Here is a 24,992-nt window from a genome sequence, read left to right on the forward strand (position 1 = left end):
GGGCAAGACTGCTACTATTAGCTCATTGCTACAGTGGGAATGTCATGGCAATTTTGGTAGTGCTTCCAGCTGGTATCAATCAATACTCATAAGCCAGAAATAAAATTCTTAAAAAGTACCAAAGAACACAGCTGGCCTAAAATACCCGTTTGCCTTTCAAGATTTCAGAGAGAGAAGTTTACTTACATCCTATTCTACTATGGCCACCTAGCTCTTGACCTGCAGAAGCTTGGCCTACCTAGCAAACTAGTAATTTGTGAAGTGAAGCTAGAGAAGCTTCTTCTCAATGCCCGTACTGTGTTAATCGCTGTTTAATGAAGGGATTAGCCATGTTTAGGAGTGGATTGCCACAGCTGTTTTCCTCTGCAGTATAACCTGCAGTGATAAACCTGAATGGGATGATGACACTGAAACCATTGGAGTGTCTCACTCACCACTATTTGGGGATTTCCTTATAAAAGAGGAACTTTCTCCTGTTAAAGCCAGCTTTAGGGATACTTCACATCCTCAGATGGCTCAAAGAAGCTGGAACAGATGAGAAAAATCAAATTTCTAATATGCCTAGAGTTCTACTTAGCTGCTACATTTATGGTCAATTTATAACCAAAGCACAGGATATGATGTTTTTCCATGCCAAAGAGAATAACTCAGGGAAACGTTCTTTCCCCTTTCTAGCAAACTATTAAATCATCAGAGATTGTAAACACTATTTCTAAAGGAATTTGATAACATACTAAAAAGTGCCAAACAAAAAAGAAATGCTGCCTATCATATCACAAGCACTGAAGAACTTCCTTTTGCAAGTAAATTAAATGAATAGAATAACACAAAGAACAGTGACCAGCAATGTCTGAACATTACGTTTTGGTCTTAAGCATGTTTTTACATATAACTACTATCACTGCTATTCTCCTCATATGCCCCGTTATTAACAACAACATGGACCTCATGCAAATCACGGTTTAAATATCCTTAGCAGCTTTTCAGACAGAATTCCTGTGACAGTAGAAGTCAGCCATTAGATCTGACCACTTGAGAGTGTTTAAAAAAAAAAAAAAAATTGCTCAGACTTCACAGGGTTGTTTTGGCATAGAAGAGGAAGATAAAAGCAGGAATATTACAAAATGAGCTATTAAATCAAAGCAAATAAGGATTCCACTCACTGATAAACCTACAGAAGAGAGACAGTTATAAAACACATTCAGCACTGGACAACGTGGTTATGTCTCATACCAACAGATTATATACTGTTCATTACAAATAACACAAATAAAAATCTTAATGAAACAAGAAAGAAAACATTCTTTCAAAGTAAAGCCAGTGCTAACTACAGCACCATGGACACTGCACACAGGTTTTTCTCAGCACACTTGGATTATTTGAATTATATTTGGAAGTGTCCAAAAGTATTCATYTGAATCATTCAGAAAGATCCACCTGTTGTCATTTCTTCTTACTCTGAAAATTATTAAAAAGCACTAATTATTCCATCTATTGCACTGCTTAAAAAGAAAAGAAAAAAAAAGGATTTATTTTTAAAAATGCCTCTACCATTGGAACCTGCCATTTACTCATAATACAATGCCTAAAACGCTCTCTACCACCCCTGAGATGCTGACAGAGATAGCAGGAAGACAAAGTTGATGTTATGACTCAGAATTTTGYGAGCGTGGAAATACACTTAAAAGCAGTTGTGCTTTAGTATATGCCTACTGCATTAAACCTAAGATTGCAGCAGTATGCCAACGCAAGCAAGCCTCTATTTTGAAAAATGACTATATATGTATATTGACAAAATCAAAACTGACCTTGAGAAATGTATTTTCATAACCCTAATAATGAGACAAATGAAATGTGGAGAAGAGTCATTAAAACATTGAGAATTACTGTTATTTTGACCGTATAGACAACAAGAACACAAATCTGCAATGCTAGTAACTGCTTTAAGCAACAAATACATCCTCTGAAGTCAGCTGGCTCCAGAGTAATGCTTTCAAAAACCATTTTGGAGACAAAGTTGCATACAGAGTTATACCGTATCCACAATTTAAAGATCAAGAATACTGCAAAAAGGTTGCACAGCTAGCAAGTATATTGGTTAATAGAATCTTATGACTGTGATTGCTCATTTGATACGGTACTCAAGGGGATACAACTACATATGGGCTACTTAAGGGGTCTCACCAGTTTCTCTGAATTTTGTGAAAATCAAGCTACTTTATATAAAGAGTCTAAATACAGAGTTCAAAGCCTATCTTTGATTTCTTTTTAAAATTTCTTCATTAAATTTACACTATACTTAGAGATGGTCATCCCCGCCCCCAAACACACACAATTACTCTTATTAAGAAGCTGAAAAAATACCAACCGTTTATACATCGGAACAGACTAAACAAACCACTGTCTAATGAGCTGTTGAACACTGAAAATGGGAAGCTATAGAAATGAATAAGAAATATGTGCTTATTTTTGATTCACTGGAGTTTCTGAAAGTTTCAGAGAGAATGCAAAGCTCTCTTTAAACTTCTTTAAAGAAATAAAAGTACTTATGTAAGGATTTATTGGATTAAAAGTACTTATATAAGGATGTATTGGATTCTTCATTTTCTTCTCTTCCTTTTTCAGCTCAGTTTAATTTATTTCTTCCTCCTCCTTCCCCTGCTCCCCCAGTCGTATGCTTAGAAGCTTTATTCATTTCTTTTTACTACTTCAACTAATGCTAAATGTAAAGTTTAAAAAGATTCTGAAATTAAGCAATTATATGAACACAGACATGGACAGAACCTCTTGGTAACAAAGGCTCAACTGTTGTAAGTAGCATCGATTTTCTGCTGCTTTAAAATGCAAACAGAACAAAAGAGCCAATGAAGTGAGACAGGGAACAGAAGACAATATGGGAACATGCTGATTAGAGAGAAAGAAAACAGTGGAAAGTCCAAACAGGAGGTGTGCTATTGCTACAGACTCGTTTTACATTTCACTTTTACAACAGAACAGACCACAAAGACACTTAAACAAACCATTCAAGAGTCAAGTCTTATCTCGCACAGTATGCTGTTTACTGCATTCTTCAGATGACTGTTACAGTTCATTTTATAGGTGAGCTCTGACAGCTAATTACGCAGATTGCTCTGCCTGAATCTGCATGTCCTGCTTGTGCGACCTCTCCTGCAGGATAGGTGCAGCCACTCTTCTAGGCACTGCTATCCCTGCATGGACCTGCTGGCAGCTCTGTTTTTCTGTGGTATTTTAACCATTTCTTGTTTGAACATCAGGTCTCAAATTGCTTCCGTATTTTTGTTTCCTCAAAATTAGTAGCAAGAAATGATTAACTGGAACAGTAATCTTTCCACATGGCATAATACCATAGAAATGGTCTGTATTAATTAGGTTATACATTTCCAAACCAAGCTTAAAATACAACCAGGCCTATGTCCTGCAAACAATCCTGCATTACTATTATGGACAAGTACGATCCTATTAAACTCAGTGGGAATATGCACTTGCACAAAAAAAAGCCAAGAGAATAAGTTTTGCGTAAGCAAGCAGGGCACCGAAATGGAGTTTAAAGGAGACTTTAGGCCTAGAAGCCTAAAGCCCTTTATCGTAAGGGTTGAAAGATTATGTTTGCTTTCCATCAGCCAAAGCAGGTGAGGAAACAAACTTAGCATTCTTCTTCTTCTTCTTTCCCCCCCCCCCCTTTTAAAAAGAAGAACGATGCCAAGTGCCTTCTTGTCAGTAATACAGTAGGTACCCCACACTTTTGCCAGAAGATTTATATTACCTGTCAGAAGGAAATATTTTTCACACTGTCAACTAAGGCACTTTCCAGGTATTTTGCAGTTGCGTGTCTCCAATTAACTGTGTAATACTTACTCATGTATTTATTACTTTCAAAAAAATCAATGTTTATTCTGGAGTTACCTTTCCGTAGTTTCTGGATAAACTAATGCATATGTTGCAATAAATATATAATTGACCAGGAAATAGTCCTACTAATTCCAAATCCAAGCATCCTTAGATCAAGAGTTTTACATTATGCTTCCGCTTCTGAAACTGTCTTCATGCTTCTGTTTCTCTGATAGACTATGGCTTGCTTTTAAGACCCGAAAGTAGAGCTGTTTGCACTTAATTTGATTTTTCCCAACCTAATTTGTTTTCATAGCTGGCGCTGTATTTTTGTTAAATACTTGGGAATACTTGCATAATGGTGGCTTATTTCCTTATCAACAAATCTAGAATGATCATATTGTACCTATGATGGACTTCAAGGAAATAAAATGCTTCACAACTGGGGACATCAGAACAAAATCACCCTGGATTCTCTCAGGCAAAGCATAACTTTCATGCCTGACAATTAAAAACAATGACAAGGATCTGAAATGACTAATCACTTTTATTACACAGAAAATTTTTAAGTGGTGATGGGTTTGCACACAGAAATATATCCATTGCTCAGTCCTAAATTTGAGGCTTAATTCTACACCCAATGCCTAACATTCAGGTCCTACTGAAATGTGTAACAAGTTATTTGTTCCTTAAGTCTTTGAAATGAAGATGGAAAAAGCAGCATGTGTCTAAATAATTCATGGCAACTGACTGCTCTTCGGCATTCACCAGCACCGGTATCTGCTGCAGTGCAGCGCGCTTGCTTTTCAGCCACCTCTAATGTAAGCAGACAGCACAACCCAACAGTAAAACAAACATTAAAACCCTTTTCATTTCAAAATATTTGGTAAGATCTATTAGTTGAACACACCAACACACCAACTGACATTACAAAATACAGGGCTTTTGTTAACACTTTGCCAAGACCTTATATCTACAGGTCTATCTGGCAATGTTTCAGGCCTTTTATGAACTGCATACAAAGTAAATGTGCTTCTAATGAACAGTCCTCAGCTCTACGACTTCTTGGCACCCACGCTTCAAAAGCACACATTTCAAATCATATTTTATCCAGTTTTGCATTTGATCCAGCTATGAATCTTAAAAAAAAAAAAAGTACACAATGAGCACTTTCTTACACTCTAGCGGAGACTCAATCAAGTCATATAAGGGAATATGCTTTGTACTACCCCATCACTCATGATCTAGAGCAATTTGGGGATTACAACAAATGCTATGACCAAAAATTAAGGAAGTAAAAAAGAAATATGTATGTTACTAGAAGACTGGGGTGCTGATTCAGTAAGTAATCTGTTTTCAGCTGATGCATATTACTTTTATCCTAAGCTCTCCTACAAGCATTAATAAAAAAACAAACAAACAAACAAAAAAACCACTCAAATGTAACACAAGTTAGCAACTTAAAAGTAGTGGAGTACCTTTCTATTTGAAATGTAGCAACAAAAATGACAACATGAAATAACTAAGTCATTCCCAAATCCAAAAAAGGATAATGAAAGCTCCTAGCACAAAAGATGACTGCTCTTAAAGAAAGCCTACCACGTTGTGGTAAATTAAAGTTTTTAAAAAGCTATGCAAAGGAAACTTCTAGATCTGGTTTTGCTGCTCAGTTATTCCCATCTAAGGCTTGAGGAAATTTATGACTTCCTCCTCCTGCTTGTACCACTAAGAAAGCTCACAGCATAAAAGCCTCACAAATTCTCTGCCTACAAGTATATGTACATTGACATGGTTCAGCTGAAAATGCAAGTCCTTCTGTCTGGGGTGGGGGAGACCCCCTGTAAACTACTTTTTTTTTTTTAAATGCACTTCTATAGAGGTTATACAAAAGTATGTATGATTTTCTCTGCTATTTATATTGCACAGGAAGAAGGACTGAAAATTGGCAGCAGGTATTTCTGCTTGTTTTGTACCTCAGAAATATAAGTATGCCAAGAATTTTCATCTGTGGTTTCACTGCCGAAATTCCCAGATTTCTAGGAATAGTAGGAGAAGAAACTCTCTCATTCCTCTACTAGAGGGGTGAATGAACTCAATCTTTCACAGAATGTGACACATTCACTATAGCAAATAAGAAGTATGTCAGGAGGGTGAATTAAACAATGACAGAAAACTTTTAAGATATCTAAATAAAAATCTTTTTGCAATTCTCAAGCCCTTTTTCCTAGTGAAATCATAGTCCAGTTAAATCTCCATTGTTCAAAGACTCCTTGAGAATAATCTGAAAATCTGCACATAATAGTTTAGCATAGAAGTTATGTGGAAAAACTCCTTTTAGAAAGGAAACAAAGACAACAAAAATGCAAGCCTATTTCAGGCCATTTTTATATACCAGAAAGCAGTAATAAAGATCAAAACAGATCTTTTCTTCCAATGCAGATCATCACTTGTCTGTTAGGAAAGGTGCTGCTGAAATTGAGGAGAGCCCAGTATTTCATATAAGAAGTATTTCAAAATATGCACTTTACAGCCATTCCATTGGAAGATGATGGAGGAGCAGTATAATTCTCAACAGGCAAATACTCCCACACATTGTCTCCATGTGAAAATCTTGAGGCTATCAACCACCAGCTGCCCACAGACATTAGCTAAAAACTAAAGCTCTGTGTCACAGCCAAGTGAACTTTTCTTTAGGTCAGCATTAAGATTTACTGGCACTCAGAACAGCATACACCAACTTCAAGGTAAAAACTTTTGACGCAAATATCTGAGATAGCCCTATCAGCTCCATACTTCAGCTCCTCCCACCTGAATTGGCTTCTCTTGTCTAAGTCAACTAATGCACTATTCAAAAGCCTTGACTTACTGTGAGATGTGAGTTATTGGGGTCAACAGTGTCTCACCCTCCAGGTCAAGCTCATCTGCAAAGCTGTTGGTCCTGATGAAGGGTCCAGTGTTCACATCTAAAAATGCTGGGCTTTTTTTCACTGTGAGGAAATATGCAGATAAGGGTTAAAGCAATAGCACTCAGCTTTTTCAAGAAAGGTTTACTGTTTGTTTGCATCTCTGAAATATTTCAATATCTCATTAAAATGTACAAACAAAAGTTACTGCAAAAATTTGCATGTATCTCAGAAACCACTGAAATAAAAACTCTTCTTCTACCTGAAGAACTTTTAACTTCTGCTGAAGACATGAAGCTATTAAAAAAAAATTTTTTTTAAGCTTCTTTGAAAATGATATGGTCCAATTTGTTCGTACTGCTCACACACTAGAATTTAGCATATCTATATCACAGGCAACTTTGTACATAATAAAAGTTATTCTATGACAGTCAGCCAGACCACGGACCACTGTGTGCTCTACAGCAATGCTGCATGAGTGCCATTCAGCAACAAGATCAGTTCCTTTTAATATAATCTCTACTTCCTGTTTTAAACCACTTTCTAGGACCTAATTACTGTGAATGAGATCAAGAAACCAAGCCTAGATCCACAAAGAAGCTTAGGCATTTTAAGTTGAGCAGTCAGCTCCTGTCGGGCCCCAGCTGAGCAGGTTTACTGGTTCCCAATCTCTCTCAATACTTAGACACAAAGATCTGTGAACCTAGACACGAGACATGTCAAAATGTTCAGTTCAACCAAATTGATGTCCTTAGTGAAAAGACCATTTTGCAAAACTTTAAATATCTGAAGTTTTTAGTGGTAAAATTACCTGCATACTAATACTTTCATGCATCCAAGCAATTAGGCAGGTTACTATAGATTTCATTTTTAAACTCAGGCTTCTAAATTCTGCCCAACTCTAACATTAAGAACCCCAAGCRCTTTTACCAGTGTGGTCCTAACATTTGTCAGAGAAGCCACAGTATTTCCTTATACATAAAATCACACTATTATATTTATACATGATTATAAATGAATTGCACAGAGAAGAAAAATAACAGTAAGTAATATTCTGTAACAATCATAGGTTGATTGTGACAACTTTATAGAAATCTTAATCTGAACAAGTTACTCCATAAATTACAACATAATAATTTCATTGAATGATCTAGTCTTTATTGTATTTAATAAAAAGTTTTACATTATGACAGTAGATAACACCCTGCAGAAATGCAACAAGAAAGCCAAAAAAAAATAAAAGTAGATAACAAATGTAGCTGAATTTAATGGGAATAGAATTGGGGACAGCAGGAAATAATTAAAAAAAAAAAAAAGCAACAACTTTACTACAGTAAGTAGATGCCTTAGTAAGGCAGAAGAGAAAATGTTCCTACATCACCAGGCACACGGCCATTCAGAATCAAAATGGAGAAAATCACTCTTCAGAAACTCTAGTAAGAGAGCAAGAACTCTGAAATCACAGAATTTGGGGGAGGAAAAAACAAAACCCCACAACTGCCAGGGGATAAAATAATATTTTAAAATTATACTAAAAGCAGGAGCCACTTGCAGCACTTAAAAAAGAATTCTATAGTAAATTTTAGCAAGTGTCAGCATCCTATTTCTTGGCTTGAGTATCATATTATTTAATCAACATTGCTGTAGCCACCATCCAAACAGAGGCTGTGAAGCAAGCAGAATAATTCCAGTTTCAGATATACAGTAAAACGACTTTAAAGTGGACTCCTTTTGGCTTTAACTGAACTAATTTTCATTGTTTTCTGTTCTGCCAGGTACAAACAAAACTTTCCCAGTTTCTAGGAAAGGAGGGCTCACATCCTTTTAAGTTTTTCTCATGACAAGCGATAATACTACTGAACTTAAAACTGTATGAAGCRTTTGCTGAACATTTACTCAATTGTGCTTGTATGAGATATAATACACAGGTGGATTTGCAGAAAAAGCTGTTTTGGATCAWTACCGTTACTGCTTTTCTGTTTAATGTGGAGGTGGGGAGAGGAATGGCAGAATGAGAAAGGAACAAGTTGTCCAGGTTGCACCTCATCCTGTTTGAGCCAGTGTGGYTATCTGAGAATACCGAGATGAAGAGCTGCTTAACATGGGGCAAATATTGCATCTCCCTCCCTCTTTTTATTTTAAAGCTTTCTAAGATTGTAACTGAGATCACAGGCTGTTCTGGTGACCAGTGCAGCCCTCCTCTGCTCTTCACACTCGTTCATATACCTAAGGTGACACTTCCCACATAAGGGAAGCAGCGCTTCAAAGCGCTGCTATGCAACCTGCTTGTAGGGAGAGAGAGGGGAGGCCAGGGAAAGAACACGCCATTAACGGGAGGTTCCCTGCCGCAAAGGGCCTTGAAGCACAGTTACGACATAGCACCAGGGAGCATTCGCGCCCCCGGGTACAGGCTTATCACTGCTTATTTCCTCACTAGGGGAGCAGAAAGTCTGGGGAGAAGACTGACTCCAGGAACGACAAACTTCCTCACRCATCTAGGCTGAAAAAATATACTGCTTGCTATCAGGGACTGGATTTTACAAGTGGGATTAGGCAGTTCGTTATTTAATTGGGTCTATAGTTTGTCAAAAGTTAAGTTTCCAACTGAGTAAAAGATTATCTCAAGGCTTAAAAGTGGAAAATTTCCTCAAGCTGAACAAAAGATTTTTAAACCAATAAAACATCAGCATTTTTCCCTCATTTTTAAACAGTCATTGCAAAGAACTCAGAAGAAGGGTGATGCAGAAGACAGCAAACTGAAGCTTGCAACATAATCTGCATCTTTGCCACTCTACAGATACAGGGACATAAAGAAAGAGAGTGGGCTCACACAAGAGCTAAAGGTGCCCTACCTCAGGTATAAAGGTCAGCTTTAGTATCTTTTCTTTATTCAGAGTCCACCTATGACTTCCTACATGTCTAATAAAAATGATATGAAAATGAAGTCATAGCTGTTTGACTTTAGGTACTGTTTCCCACAAACTATTGTAAATAGGCAAGAAAAAAAAAAAGGCATTTTCCAAACTAGTATGTTTCTAAACAAGCACGCTAAAAATAAAAAGAAGCTTTAGAAACCAAATTTCAGTGGCTATAATGAGAGAAAAGAAACAGATGCAGCAAGGGATATTTACTATAAGTCAGGGGTCGCCAAACTTTATTTTCTCCTTTTCTGATGAGTAGCAGTAGCAGCTATAGTAGCACATATTACTACCCAGCTCAATGCTGGGCCAAGTACTACTGCAAATTGGCAGAGAATACACTCCCCACAAGATGACAAACCCTACTCTAAAATAGAGCTTCATAACTTCCAATCAAGGATTATAATCACAATAACAAGAAAATATGGATGAGCCTTCTATATTATTAACATAACAGTTTTACATACAACATAACACATATGCAGATTCTTTGCCAGTAGTGGGGTATTTGGCTACTAAGACAGACAGAAAATATTTTACAATTTCTCTTTTACAGGGATTGTCAAAAAGGTTCCATTTTAAAGTGTTTTTCCAGGCAAACCTGAGTTTTAATTAACGCATTTAGAAAAATACCTGTTTTCTGCAGATTTTTTTTTTATTTAAACATTTGCAACTTACAACCAGAGAAACCTACCAACCCCAAAATTCTACTAAAATGCCTATGTTTTCATTAAGAACCAGCACTATAATTTCCTGTACCAGCAGGCAACTCCAAACAGAGCACTGCAGAGATGTAGTAATTAACAAAGTCGATGGAGCAATGAAATATTATGAGCTTTACCTGGTGAGGGAGGCGCGCTGGAGGACTGCTGGTCTGCAGAAAAGGATGGCCAGGAGCGCTGACAATCTGAGCCAGAGCAAAGATGCACATAAAACAGAGAGATGCAGGGGTGTGTGTTGGAAAAAGAGCTGTAGAGAAACAGCTAAGGAGGTGCAGACATATCTAAAATTCAGAGTGCTGTACTTGACATCTTTAAAAAAAAGAAGAAAATACTTGGGAAAAGGGTTTCTATGGAACTCTCCCAGAATGTATTAAATATAAGCAGAATATGTTAAATCACCACCAGGGGAGGCATTGTGCCTCTTCAAACTCATTCTTCATACAGTGAGTGTGTCATCTGTTGCAAGATATTCATGCCAGTTCTGTCTTGAGGAAAGTAATCAAAACATTTGCCTCCTCAGTCTTGACTTTGATTCCCCCAAGTGCTGTCCTTTCTGAAGTGTGTAACCTCGCAGAGACCCCTCTCAGTCTGGTTCATGCAGTTCAGTGTTAATTCTGACCAATAGTGCCACTGACAATTGAAGCTGCCTGACTTGTTCTATAAAAAGCACTTATAACTGCTAGGTTTGATCATTTAGGCCAAGTCTAGCTCAAGCTGAATTTCTTGGGAGAAAGTTTCATGCAAACAAGAGTAGTCAATGCTGAGAAAAAGATTCAGCAAAAAATTATGGCTTTGTTATATTTTATTTTTTTTAAATCATGCTCCCCCTTTCAGTACTTATTTCATTGAGAAATGACTGTGCCTTCCTACACTGGGACAGAGAGGTATTTTCCGGAAGTGCTGCCCTACTTTTACGCGAAGAGGAAAACTCTCAAAATATGCACGTATTTGAATTATAATTGGGGGAAGGGAATGACATTAGAGATGGAGCCAGGAGAAAGGAGGAGGGCAGAAAGGGAGTTGGAAAACTCTGGTTGTACACAGATACTGTCAGGGAAACCAGAGAAAGGATTCAGGAGCGTGAGTACTTGACTATGTGTGGGGTGCCCAAATCGAGACCTGCAATTGCTGACTATGAGAAAGCAGAATATGGCCATGTGACTAAAGAGACTGTGAGGACCAAATTAAAACCGAATGGGCATCCTTCATTCTTACATTTCCTAATGTCTTGCTCCTGAGCTTTTGACTTGGCAGCTTTAGGTTTCTGTGTATGTAATCTTATTCACAGTAGGTACAAATATACACCCTTCCCTCTTCATTTCTTTGAGTCACTGAGGACAGCACGACATGAACTCTCAGGTCTGTTAGTTCGCTCTGCCTGWCTAGGAAATAGAAACTGAACCAAGGCTGGCTGGCAAAGCTCCTCTGATGTTTCCCGATGATGAAGGAATTTCTTGTTGATGTATAACAGGCAGTGGTGACTTCATGGCTCTCACTGCTATCCTGAATTTGTTCCACCATGTTTACCTCCATTAGAGATGCATCGCTTTGGGTATAGGAGAAAACCGGAAACCAGGGAATGAGCAAGCCAAGCATTGGGCAGGGAGAGTCAAGGAGATTTAGTGTTCTATTATTTTGCCACCTTAATTGCACTTATGCCCCATGTGGGTTCAGTGGAGAAAAATCAACCTTGTATTTTCCAACAATTTAATCTGAGTCTTAGCATCCTTGCAGTTTAAACTTCTATTGTCTTCAGTGGATGCAAAGCAGGCAACTTACAGGTGGCTCACAGCACTCTCACTAAATCACAGTTGTTTTTGCCCAGACCTAGCTCTACTCCTAGAGCCTTTGGGGAAAACTCAGTTGTTAAGAAAGTGCCTAAACAAGCAAAACATCATAGCACTATATGGCTGCCTAAGTGATCACAGAATCCAGATAAATAATAAAATGTATTATTTAATTTATGGGTCCCCATTTGTTCACAAATATCTACAGAGCATTTTTACAGGAACAGATGTATGTAGTTCAAAATGCCCATTTCTAAAGGTCATATCTGGAAGTTTTTCTCCCATTCCAACCTATTTGTTTAAAAATTAATTCTTAGTTATTTGAGTATGTAGCTCAATTTTTATTATCTTTTTATATTGGTTATGTATAGACTAGCAAATTTTCCTCAGTCGACAGCAATCATCTACTTACAATCAAATACTTTAGAAATGAGTGCTCACTTCTGTTTTTGTAACTAAACTGTGGGTGCAATTGTGATTACAAGTGTGAGAATATACATTTCTGTATGTCAAGATCTCCTTGGCTGCAAAAGATTTCTTAGAAACTCTTATGTTGCTAGACACACATGAAAAGCACTGCAAACATTGTCATAAGCTGGCATGCTGTAGATGAAGTTATTTTCCTCAACTTACCAAGCAATTTTAACATTCCTGTTTGTCCTGTATACTTGTAACAGTTTAGAGAGAGCAGAACACAGATGAAAAGAAGAAAAGAAATAAGTGTCAGAAGAAATAAGAGAAAAATCTTTTTATTGAAAGCTAGAGAATTGATTTTTGAAGTGGCAGTAGTAGACTGCCTGCAAATCATATTGTCCTTTAATCTATTTMGAAACTTAGTGATATCAAGATGGGACTTGGCAAGTCTAATCATTCATACAGCTCAGTCACTGGATTGTTTTGAAGAAAGATATTTGCACTCAAAGACAAATACAGAGAGTAAACTTAGTATCCACCTTCTAACAGCTAACTAACTACCACAAGCTCTGAGTTGCGATCATTCCTCAACACAGGGCAAGAAAGAGTGGAAAAGCAAGGATGTTACAGAACAAGACAGAAATGTACCAAAAATTATATGGAAGGTGAGAGCTTCTGCCTGAATTAAAATATACCTGGTGCCAACCAACACTGAAATCTCTCATTTTAATGGCCATTAAATTTAATCAAGTCAGCCAGCTTTCTGAGGAGAAAAAACATAAGTGCTTACRGTATGTATGATCCATAAAACGTACTTTTAAAAATTAAATCTTATTCTTGCTGCCAAAATTTGAGCATACAATTAACATCTTATAAATTCTACTTTTTTGTAAAAAAGCTACATTGTAAATTCAGAGTTATTTCAGAAGCTCATATTATAACCAAGTAAGCTATTACTTATAAGGTAGCTATCAAATAGGGTCCTTTCTTCTTTTCCTCGTACTATACCATTCTGTACAATGACAGTTAGTACAGATGATCCACATTTATCTTAAGTAATTTTGCTTTCAAAATTTGATTCACAGACAACTCCACTGAGCAGATGGCAGGAGCACATAATGGTTTCATATAGCAGACTATCTCCAGAGCAGCCAAGTATCAATTCTTTTTGGTTGAAGTACAAGCAGAATATGAATGTGGCTTGGGCAATTTCACCTGGAAAAGCTGGCAGCCAATCCCAGTAGCTTCAATCAATTAAAGAAATGGGGAAAGTATGCACCAAACTCAGAGACAGTAGCTCTTCTGGCAGGCAGAAATTACAAATAATCTTGGTTTGCCTGCAGAGGATCACATTCATTAAGGGAACGGCTGAATCTCATCCAGAGAAGCCAGCGACCAAAGCCAGAAAGCAATGTATTCTTGCTTTAGAAAGAYAGCCAGGAACTAGTTCTGTCTTTATTCTTTCTCCTACATATATGAAAGAGGACCTGTGTATAAATAACTAACAGAGGCCAATACAGTTACTGGCATGTTATAATAGAATTTCTTACCAGAGTTTTCATATGCTTCAATAGTGAAATCAGGTTTCCTGTCATCTGTCACATGGTTGTAAGTGATCTGTGGAACAGTTAACACCTTATCTGGAGAAGAAGGTCCATTGTCCTTCTCTAACTTAAATTTCTTCTTTTTAACCTAAAAATACACATATATTAAATTACTTGAAGCAAACTACATTTAATTCTCTTCAATAATGTTTTTAATAACGATAAGGTCTCCAATGAGTTATAACCAGATAAGAGTGCCTGACCAATTGTATTTGCATTACGCTCCACTCTGCATTCTTATTAAGATTCCCCCCCCCCGACATCATCATTAGCAAACCTCTTGCCTGCAATGAAAAAAAATCTGCTAATTTTGCAACAGTTTATATAAATCAAATTATTCTAGAATATCCTTGCCATTTCATGGACGCAATAAACTGTATCTTCAGCACATGTAAATGGATACAGTGCTATTGAATTTAGATGAATCTGTGATACTAGGGGAGATTTCTGCGCAGCATCTTTTCTTTCCTATGGGAGGCTACTGTAYGATATCATTACAATAGAGAGGAGAGGGTATTACATCATTTAAAGATTCTGGCAAAGGTTCTTCCCCACCCCCCAGAAAAAATTCTGAAGTTATGAAATCAGTTGATACAAAATACTACTGTATGTAGACACAAGATGTCTTCAATATTGGAGTTCAGAAAGCCATAAAATTAATATCTGAGAGAAGCAGCAGGGTTTTTGTTTGTTTGCTTACCAATTAAAAATAATTGTTTTGGAAATATTCTTTTTATTTTTTTCCTTTGCTTATAGCTTTCCAGACAACAACAGCAAGTTACTGATGGATGTGCCTGAGTTAGATCATTATTGTTCTTTTCAATGCCCATACATCCATTAAAAAGCAAGCTTGGGATCTGAAGCAAATTAAGTTATAGCTTAAAATGTTTCTATACTCAAAATCCCCAAACTCATTTGAAAATGAAACTACGAAACCGAGCCTCTGTAACAAACCTCTGCAAAACAAATAAAACAAATAGCCTCTAGAGAGTGAAAAATTCAATCTAATTAAAAAAATGAATATATGAAATTACTGTAATGAGAAACATTAGTTACTGATACCATCACTGATTTCTTCGGTTTTGGACTGGGTGACAGTAAATGATAGTTCCTAGTAGGTTTTCGAATATACATTTTCCATGTAGAAGAGTCTGGATTTTCTGCTGCATAGCATCTCCATGCAGTCTAGAATAGAAGTTGTTAGTAACAGAGCAATTAATACAACTGGGTTTGCTGCTATCCATACTTCAGAGTAATGTTCAAGTCAGCACATTAGAAAATCTTGCTTTAATAGTGTTCATGGTTTTCCCCCACATTAACTTTGCATAGTTTCACATTCTCAAACTCAAACTGCATTGTTTAATCTGGACTGATACACACCCAGAAAGGAAAACCAGTCTTTTCAAGTGCATCTTTTGATCGGATTAGCAGGGCTTGGGATACAAGAGGAAGTACTTTGTAACAGGCAGCATTCTAGACTGGACTTAAAAGATTGGAGTTGAATTTCTTGCTCTGCTCCAGGTTCCCTTTGAGACCTTGGGCATTTTGCCTGTTGCACCTGTGTTTCAGGACCCTGCTTGCAAATTGGAGGTAGTTCTTCCCTACCTCACAAGGGCACTATCAGAAAAAACCAACTGTGACATACTTCGCGTTGCAGTCAGTGGGGCTGTATTCATACAGGAGAAATAAGACAGACAGCATAATGGAACAGCACCAACGGTCAATCAGGAGCCAAATCCCCCAAACAAATAAAAAAAAAAATCCAAACAAACCCTGACCACCAGTGATTGAAATGCTAYGCTCAAAGACAAAAAGGAAGAAAAACAGGGCTAGGAAACAAGACCAAACACAGACAAAACACAACTGCGCACTCCTTGAAAAGTCTAAAGATATCATTAGAAGTAATTAATAATTAGTCTCCAAATTAACATGGCAGATCCTTATTTACAACAAGAGAAAAAGGATATGTATATGTATACACAAAATCTAAAATGGAAAAGGCTTGAAAGTATAAGAGGGAAGAAATAATGCAAGGCAGAATGATGGAAGAAAAGAGAAGCTGGAAAGTAAAGGCTCAATCACCATATAATTCCCATCATAATTAATAGGATAATGGAAGAGACACTGGCCTCTGGAAGAAAACAAGAGAGGAATACAGGGAAAAACTATCACTGATTTCAGTTGTTGCCATGTACTTCATAAATTTCTTGGTTTAAGAATAATCCTTTTGTAAGTTATGCGTAATGTACTTATTCAAATGGAACGCCAGAGCTCCAAGACTATTAGCAAACACTAATTATCACTAGTAATAACAGATAGTCAGCAACTTTTTGTCTATCCCCCATTCATTCTTAATATTTCAGATAGAGCCAAGTACAGCCTTCTAAACGTGCAGTCTCAGGCTTCCCAATAATTTGGGGTTGATTTCCCAAAAGAATCAGTGGGAACACTGAAAATCCATTCTTTGCAAAACCATACCTTTTTCTGACCATGCAATCCAAAAGAAACACACTCAGTCTGAAGATTTTGGGCTAATCTTTGGCTATAACCAGACCCCTAAATTTAAACCTTTTTCACATTAACTCTGGGACTGTTTAGTTTCAAGCATAAACTTTACAGTTAGCTACTGTTTCCATAAAGAGTCTGACCTGGAAATCCACATTCACTGATGAAGCAAGAGAAATAAGTCATATGAGAATGCAAAAATGATACAGCTTAGGTGAAACATCTAGATTTCTTTTTTAATTTGATCGTGTGCTTCTAAAGCTACAAACAGATATTGAGCAAGGGAAGAAAAACTGGAAAAAACCTGCAATGAAATAATATTCGTACTTCTCCAGAGTGAAACGTTAGCTCCACTGAAGTCAAGGATAATATCTCTTTGACCTCCTTGACACCAAAACTGCAACCATATTTTTAACAGAGGTGATCAAAAATTTTCTGACTGTATATTATTCTACAAGAAAAGACTAGTTTTGCAGAATCTCAGTTTTTGCCAGCCACCTACCCCAGAGCTGAAAGCTCAGGAAGTTGAAACTAGATTTTTCTTTTTTAAGACTCTGACTTTTCCTGAAACTGAAATATCTATTTGTCTCAAGAAAAATGCAGCGTTTCTGATATTTGTCTTTACTAGGAAAAGTGGATTTTTAAAAGTACAATTTTATATGCACCGTCTTTTCTGTTTTTCATTATTGTAAAGCATAGTATTTCATAACATACTCCCTAGTTAAATTGCTCAATAACCACAAGCTATTGTTCAGTTATGTTTTTAAATCAGCTGAATTAAATAATTTGCACTGATTTGAGAGTGAACTTTTCTGCCCATTAATTTATATTAGAGGTGGGATTTCTAAAACTATTTAGGAGACTTGTAACTCCTATACGATTTTTTGAAGGGAATCAGGCGTGGAAATACTGTAAACAACTTCAAAAACTTATAAATGGAGAGAAATGATAGTTGGTAAAATGCACTAACTCGGTACCTGTATGAGAGAGGCAGCAGCTGGAATTTGACGGTTGAAGTGCTTCTGTCTTTGTTTCTGTTGTACTTTTAGGGCAAAGCCTGAACCAAGAATTCCCTGTGGGAAGAAAGAAAACACAAATTTAACCTTTTAAGCTGGGGAAAAACCATGCACAAACTTGCCAAAGTATGTCATATTAATAAACTCCTATTCAGCATCATAAAACAACCCAACTAATTATTCAGAGGAAATGACTTTATACTGTTAAGTTTTCAGACTCAGTTAGTCTTGCTTGCTGAAACATAAAATGTGAGTACTATCGTGGCCTGATTCAAAGCCTATTTAAGTCAGCTGGGCTCAAACACTAAAGAGCAAGCAGAAATTATATTTCATACCCTCTAAAAGCCTCATAAATGCCTGTGCAGGGGAATGACAGAATAAGGAGAAATATATTAATCTGGTTTGCTTAACCTCATTTTCATGAGAAATAAAGCTTTGGCATGRCATAATTTAGATCACAAGAAAGTCTTTTTAACAATAGTACGGCAATTTCTATAGCATTAACCCATGGTGGAATGGGAAGAGAAGAAAGAGGAAAAGGAGCACTACAATATAGCCAGGCGGTTGAGGAGTTCAGCACAAGGCCATCTAATCCATCTGAGGACAAGGGACATGGACTAATGGCACTGGGTAGCGTACAATCCGAAGCAGCCTCCAAATGTAGTAGAATTATTAATTCCAAAATTAAGTGTGGAGCAAGTCACTTATTTAGTCATTCATATATCTACAGACATACCTAACAAAGGTTTAGGAGTACACTTAAATTTAGTAATTATGTTTAGTAATAAATTAGTTTTTTAGTTTCCCTTCCTGATGAAGAGGAGGGTTGTTATTTTACTTCTATAAACAATTAGGAAATCTGACAGGTAAACATAAAAGCATTGCTCTGAAGGTAGGACTACTATATAATTATTTATAAAACGTCTTTGGAGGCATTCAAGTCAGAAAAAAAATAACTCTCCACTCAAAGCAGTAGCTTTGGATATTTTTATTACAGATCATTTCATTTGCCAAGCATCACTTCTAAGCAAGAAACAAATRTGAAGGAGATTAGGGTGGGGAGGGGGGTAAAAATACACTTTTGAAGGCAAACTGATGCTGGAGAGTCTAAAAATCTAGACTTACTTACTCCTCTTTGCAAAAGGTTGTGAACCTTTAAACTAAATGACTAATTTAAAAAAGTCACTGGAGTTTTAACAGAAACTRTTTTATATTATCAAGAATTTTTGTGACCATACTGGCATAAAAATATTATTCCCATCCATCCTGTGCTTATCCCCCCGCCTTCGCTGGCACAACTCCACTGAATTAACGCAATTGTTTGTATCACTGAATTGCAGAACCTGCTGAAAACTAAATCTGGCAAGATTTTGGTGTGTGTGTGTGTGTGTGGGGGGGTATTCTATCCAGAATCACATTCTCTCATCCAGTTCRCACCTGGCTGCACAAACACTTGAACAGCACAATTCAGGAGTATTGCTAAAGTTGAGAGAACAGTACTCTTAACTACGCTTGCCCCTGAAAGTTTTGGCTCTTCGAACCACAGCCCAGGTTTCACTGATTTTCAATTTACCCTTGGTACCCAAGTGTCTCATTTATTGTTATGAAGTATTTGGGCACCTGTTTTCAGTAGTAGCTAAGAGTCAAAACACCTTTAAAAGCTCAGGCCTAAAACACTGTTGAAAATGAGACTTTGGCCATGGCCAGACATTAATTTGTCAAACAGCACTATCAGTTGCCACTATCACTGTCCCTGGCCACTTACTGGTGCCTCTCTGCCGCTTTGCCAGGAGGATACGTATGAGAGCTCTACAGTTCACCCTGGACCAGGGCACCTAATCGGTTGAGCAACCTAGGAGCAAATGCCTTAAAGAGCCAAAACACAGTACTAAGTCAGTGATCTGAAAAGCAACTAGCATGGAAATACTTTCCTTTACACTTTGGAGGTGGCTGAAAAAGTGTTTTGAATTAAACACTCATTTTCAGGCTGAAACATCCCTTTTTCAAGTGCATATCAAATGTAGTGTCTCATATAATAAACACTGCATGTTTACATTTTTTTTTAGCTGCATTTGACAATATAGAAGTTGAACATGAAGCCTTTATAATATCAGATTCAATGAAAGTTTAAAGAATCAATAACAAAAGATTCCTCTGACCATTAAAGGGTCAACATCAAATTGCCAGCAGAAGTACAAAACTACCTACCGCAGGTAGCGCAAAAAATGAAATTGCAAACACTGAAAAACAAGATGCAATAGTCTTTCCTATCCAGGTCTGAGGCACTTTATCCCCATAGCCAATAGTTGTAACAGTCACCTGTAATGAGAAATACATAGAGCATTACAAATATTAACATAGCAGTCTTAGGGATTTTTTGTTTGTTTGTTTTTAAAGGAACATAAGTTGCATTCCCATCTCTCCCAATGACAGTCTGTGTGACCTTAACAAAGGTAATTCACCTCTCTGAGTTTGCTTCCCATCTATAAGAGAATGAAAAAGGTAAAGGAAACTGAATTATAATAAAATGTGTTAAAAATGTAGTAAAGTAAAACCATTAATTTAAGTCTTCATGGCTTAGAAAACATTACAGTATATGAAATTACAGGGATATGGGCTGCCTGCCCATGTCACAAACTTTCCTTGGGGGGAGGTAGCCAACACAGCTCTGAACTGCTGATTTTCTTTATGGGCAGGAGATGTTTGCTGAGAGGATTACAGGGCTGTTGCATATAAAGAGCACACGTACTGTTGCTATGCAATACGACTGGGGTCAGACATGAAGTATACCAGAGAATAGTGTTGATATAAACAGCGAGAGAAGCTGAAAAAATTTCCATGCAGCAACAGATTCTTAAAACATAGCCTAACAAATCACTAATTCACACAGTACATAAAGAGAAAGAACAGATAATTTAATGCACACACGCAGGAAACATCTGTTGAGTTTGGGTTTCAAGACACTGAAGTAAAGCTTACCACCACGGTGATGYAGCATATCAAGGCTTAATAAGTCATTATTTGCAGGAACTCAAGGAAAGAACGGATTTTTTTTTTAATTTTTATTTATTTATTTTTTTTAAACAGAAGGCATAAATTTGTCACCTGAAAGCATTTAAAATTCACCTATGCCACACACTGCTCCTGAGTTTGGAAATTAGAGAGGTAAGTTTTATCTGTGACTTTGAATAAAGCTGACAAAAATCAAAGTATGTGAACCACATGAGGCTCTTGAGCAGATAAAACACACATCATTTGCCAGCTGTTCAGACTTTCTTTTGATGAAGAAGCTGCACATTTGCACAGGACATGGAGGAAGTTAATCCCAGACAAGAACAAATAAAGACCATCCTTCTGTATCCTGCAGTTACTCCTAGTTCACCCATCTGCTCCACTGCATACTCCGCAGCACCTGCAGAAATACAGGCAATGCCAGAGCAGCATTTCTAGGGAGGAGAGAAGGCAAGGGCACATTTATAGAGGTGAGGTGTGTGTTAAGAGGGTGAAGGGATGGAGAACCTGGTTTGGGGGAAATGGACAATCATAACAGACGGCTCAGGAAAAGCGTGGCTCTCTGCCACATTAATGATTGCCCATTCCTACTAAGTGATGAGACCCCAGATGGAAACGTTGGTTCGTTCCAAGGTAAGCTGTACCTCAGAAATGCACTAAGCAAACCAGCTCTTCTCAGTCTGCCCACCCCGTAAGCTCCTGCAGTCTAGAAACACCTACCATGACCTCTCTGTCAAACATGCTACAAAGGGACAGTTCTAGCYGCTTGAGGTTGTGATGCTGCAAGTTTTTTGCAAGTCACTGATATTCAAAGCATTCAAGTATTCTCATGTAATTTTTAATCCAAGTTTATAATGAGCAAAAGATGTGGCTTATTTCCAAATCTTTTTCCCATCTTACAAACCAATGTTAAGAATTCATATAYAAGTGAAGTACCTACACAAGTTAAGAACCAATTACCATTGCCCGTATTTGTGAAATTATTGTTCGAATAATACCTTAATTCCAGGGCCCAGTGAGGAACCGAAGGGTTGGCTTTATCTCCTTATCCACATGAGAGGTTCAGTTTAAGAAGATTTCTAAATTTTAATTACAATTTCCTGTTCACAACAAAATATCATACTAAAAAACAAAAACAAAAAAAACCCCAAGGAAAGATAACTACGGCAGAAGCGATGCCCTCTAATACCTACTTACATAAAAGGTTATGAGACAAGATAATGTTTTACGCCTAGGTATTTGAAGATATTTTCAACTCCTCATGATTAAAATCTTCTATCAGCTATACTCTTACAGTCTTAATGTCATGTTTCGATATCTTAACTAGAAACATGAAAAGAAATAGCTCCTTTTGAGCTGACCAAACTATGCCAGAAGAAAAATTCATATACAACTGAAAAGTATGTCTTCTCCTCCCCCCTCCACCCCCCTCCTTCCCATCCCTTCTGAACTGGTCTATACGAAGCATCAATGCCAGAAGTGTATTTTCTGTGCTGTTTGTTGGGGATTATTTTTAAAAGAACATTTTGGAAATTGGGTTGGAAATAAAACTGTGTGTTTGAGTTAACATTTTTCTCTACCCTCATAACTCTAATACATTTTCAAATGCATTGTATTCCAAAATTAAATTTTCTTTTTTCCCCTTGAAACCTTATGCTCCAAGTTTCAGCCCCAAGTGAATTTTTACGGCCAGATTATAACTCCCTAAAGAGTACAATACTAATTTTACAGTTGTAAAATAGGACTTGCAATGGAAATATTGACTCAACTTCTACTGTAGCATAGTAAATACACTGCCATAATGAAACTAAATTGATAAAAGAGCTCACACATTAAATTTTCATTGCAAAACAGCATGAAAGGCTAATTGTTTTAATGAGGAACAAAATGATATGCATCCATTCGCTATTTCAAATCTTTGATCTGGTGTACACCACCACAGGGTTTGGTGTTAAGACTAATCTAGTTCTTATTAATTATAGATTAATAATCTGAAGGAGGAAATATGAAGCAGAAAATCCAGACTGCAACAAGAAATAGCAATTTTAGTCAGCACTGGATAGGGGAGGCATTGTATTCAAGGCTATCTGGCTAAAATGAGGACAACAAACTAAATCAGGTACATGACATCACTGCTCTGTTGATAAAATACCTAAGACTGTGCCTTTCAAAGATCTGGATAGTTGAACAGCTACAAAATGCAACTGTGAAGAATGCATGATACAGTTATTAAAAAGACAGTCACCACAAAGTTGAGGGAGCAAACACAAATGCTAAAAGATCAAAAAAAGCCAAGCATCAAAATTACCTACTTTCTAATTTTGCAGCACTGCAGCTTCAAAAGAACTGCACCAGGTTTTGCTCTGTACACAGAATTTCATTCAGAATTTTCCTCCTCCGCTTGCAATACCTATCTTGATTAAACCAAGTGATACAGGAAAAACATCCAGTGATGTACTAGAAACATCATGCAACAGCCACAGTTTCCCTGACTTTTTTGCAATTGTAGTAAATTGTTAACTGGTTCAAATGCTCTCCTGTGTGCATAAGTGTAATGAACACATTTGAAGCCTTTCTACTGCTTGATATCTAATTTAGTCAACTGCATTCATGCAAGCTGAATATAAAGTAGAATCTTTTCAAGTTGCTGAAATCAGTACTCATTTTATTACAAAGTATGTGATCTGTATAAAGCCAAAAACAAATTTAGTGATCTTTCACTATTTTGAATTCCTTCCCAAATGACAACAGTCGTCTTTCTTGTGTATATAAGGATGTTAGCGATAAGACTTGATTCACACACCAGAAATCCCAGCTTCAGCTCCAGCTCACTTCTATGCACATTGCAGCACTCTCAGAAGAAAGACTCAAGTAACATCCTTCAGATGAAAGAGTTAAGAGACTATCCTCTACTGAGCACACACATTTTGGAATATTGGCTTTAAAATAGTACTGCAAAACTGAAGAAAGGACTTCCTGATCACTTCTATTATAAATACTTAAATGGGACCTTTAGATTCATTTTCCTCTGAAAACCTCAAAGTCTTTTTCATACAGTTGTCATTTCAGGCTCGCATGACCATTCTGGATGAAAATAAAGTACATAACTGAGGCACGGCCACATCTAAAGCACACAGAAACACTTCCAGTGATTTAGGGTATAAAATGAAATGGAATTACACATCCAACAGCACACACAACAAACAGAATRCATTAACTATTAACTAATAAAATGTGGCCAGAATCAAAACCTCACTTAATAAAAGTAACATAATTTTATGTCTCCCCAGTGATATATCCTCACGGCCATCTAGCAATCACTCTGGGATCTGAGTTTAATGCTTCCTCAAGGTATCACTCTCAGCYGTCAGCATCAGCTCCTACTACATCTGCTGGGCACACTAAACCTCCTAATCAAATGGTGACCCAAACCCAACATTTCCACTTGGGAGTTGTCAGTAAAAGAAGATAAAACTACAAGAGTCTTAAAAAAACAGCTGATGAAAATTAAGCACTGAGCAAACCTACATTTGCAAAGTCACTTTTTATGTGCTTTGAAAAAAGAAACCATGGCAGCTTTACTCAACTTAGCAAGAATACAAAGTTTAAAGGCACATCCTGGTTGATCTTAGTTTCTGGCTATTTCCAGTCAGCCATATTACATCATTTCATTCATTATCTCTTGAAAAATGCAACTCCTCTTGAAAATTAATTAGCTTTTCCATCACTGTTCCTGCTGGGAGGTTATTCAAGAACCTCACGCTTTTGATAGTAACACGACATTCTTTTAGGCTTCTGCTTTCATTTTGGAATGAGAAGTTTCTAACTTTGTTTTCCTCTTCTATTATCGCATGCTCTCAATTAGTTTATTCCCCTCCACTCTTCTGCTGCTTAACTCTCCTGCAGTAAACACACCTGCAACACAGCACACTACAAAGGCCACTGAGTCCCTTCCTTCATTTATTTAGTCTCATAAAACAAAAGCTGTTTTCACTCACTCTCATAAAATAGGCTATGCATTCCTTTGATCATCCTGGCAGTCCTTCTCAAGGATGACAAGATACAGGACGGAAACGTTATTGCATAAAAGTAGAGAGAATTGTTCATTATTAGTGAAGATATGGGCATACAGTCAGGGTTCATCTGAATTTTTTTTCCCTTCCCCTCTAAGCACCCCTATCAAAATACAAACAAAACTAAATTAGGAAAAAATCATTTTGACAAAGACTTAAAACCTCCCAAGAAGATGACTATTTATGTAT

General features: G+C 37.1%; 1 protein-coding gene across 1 annotated transcript in view; it reads right to left on the reverse strand.

The window, feature by feature from the left end:
• KCNQ1 (potassium voltage-gated channel subfamily Q member 1) overlaps window positions 1-24,992 on the reverse strand; it is a 375,825-nt gene that overhangs the window by 245,765 nt on the left and 105,068 nt on the right. The window contains exons 8-13 of the mRNA XM_026078855.1: window positions 19,927-20,037; window positions 17,680-17,775; window positions 15,260-15,382; window positions 14,144-14,285; window positions 10,512-10,577; window positions 6,716-6,836 (exon numbers count right to left, since the gene is read on the reverse strand). Coding sequence (XP_025934640.1) covers window positions 6,716-6,836; window positions 10,512-10,577; window positions 14,144-14,285; window positions 15,260-15,382; window positions 17,680-17,775; window positions 19,927-20,037 — 659 coding nt within the window. The remainder of the gene's footprint in view (window positions 1-6,715; window positions 6,837-10,511; window positions 10,578-14,143; window positions 14,286-15,259; window positions 15,383-17,679; window positions 17,776-19,926; window positions 20,038-24,992) is intronic.

This window comes from Apteryx rowi, unplaced genomic scaffold (genome assembly GCF_003343035.1).
Source record: "Apteryx rowi isolate R43461 unplaced genomic scaffold, aptRow1 scaffold_49, whole genome shotgun sequence".
Taxonomy (NCBI): domain Eukaryota; kingdom Metazoa; phylum Chordata; class Aves; order Apterygiformes; family Apterygidae; genus Apteryx; species Apteryx rowi.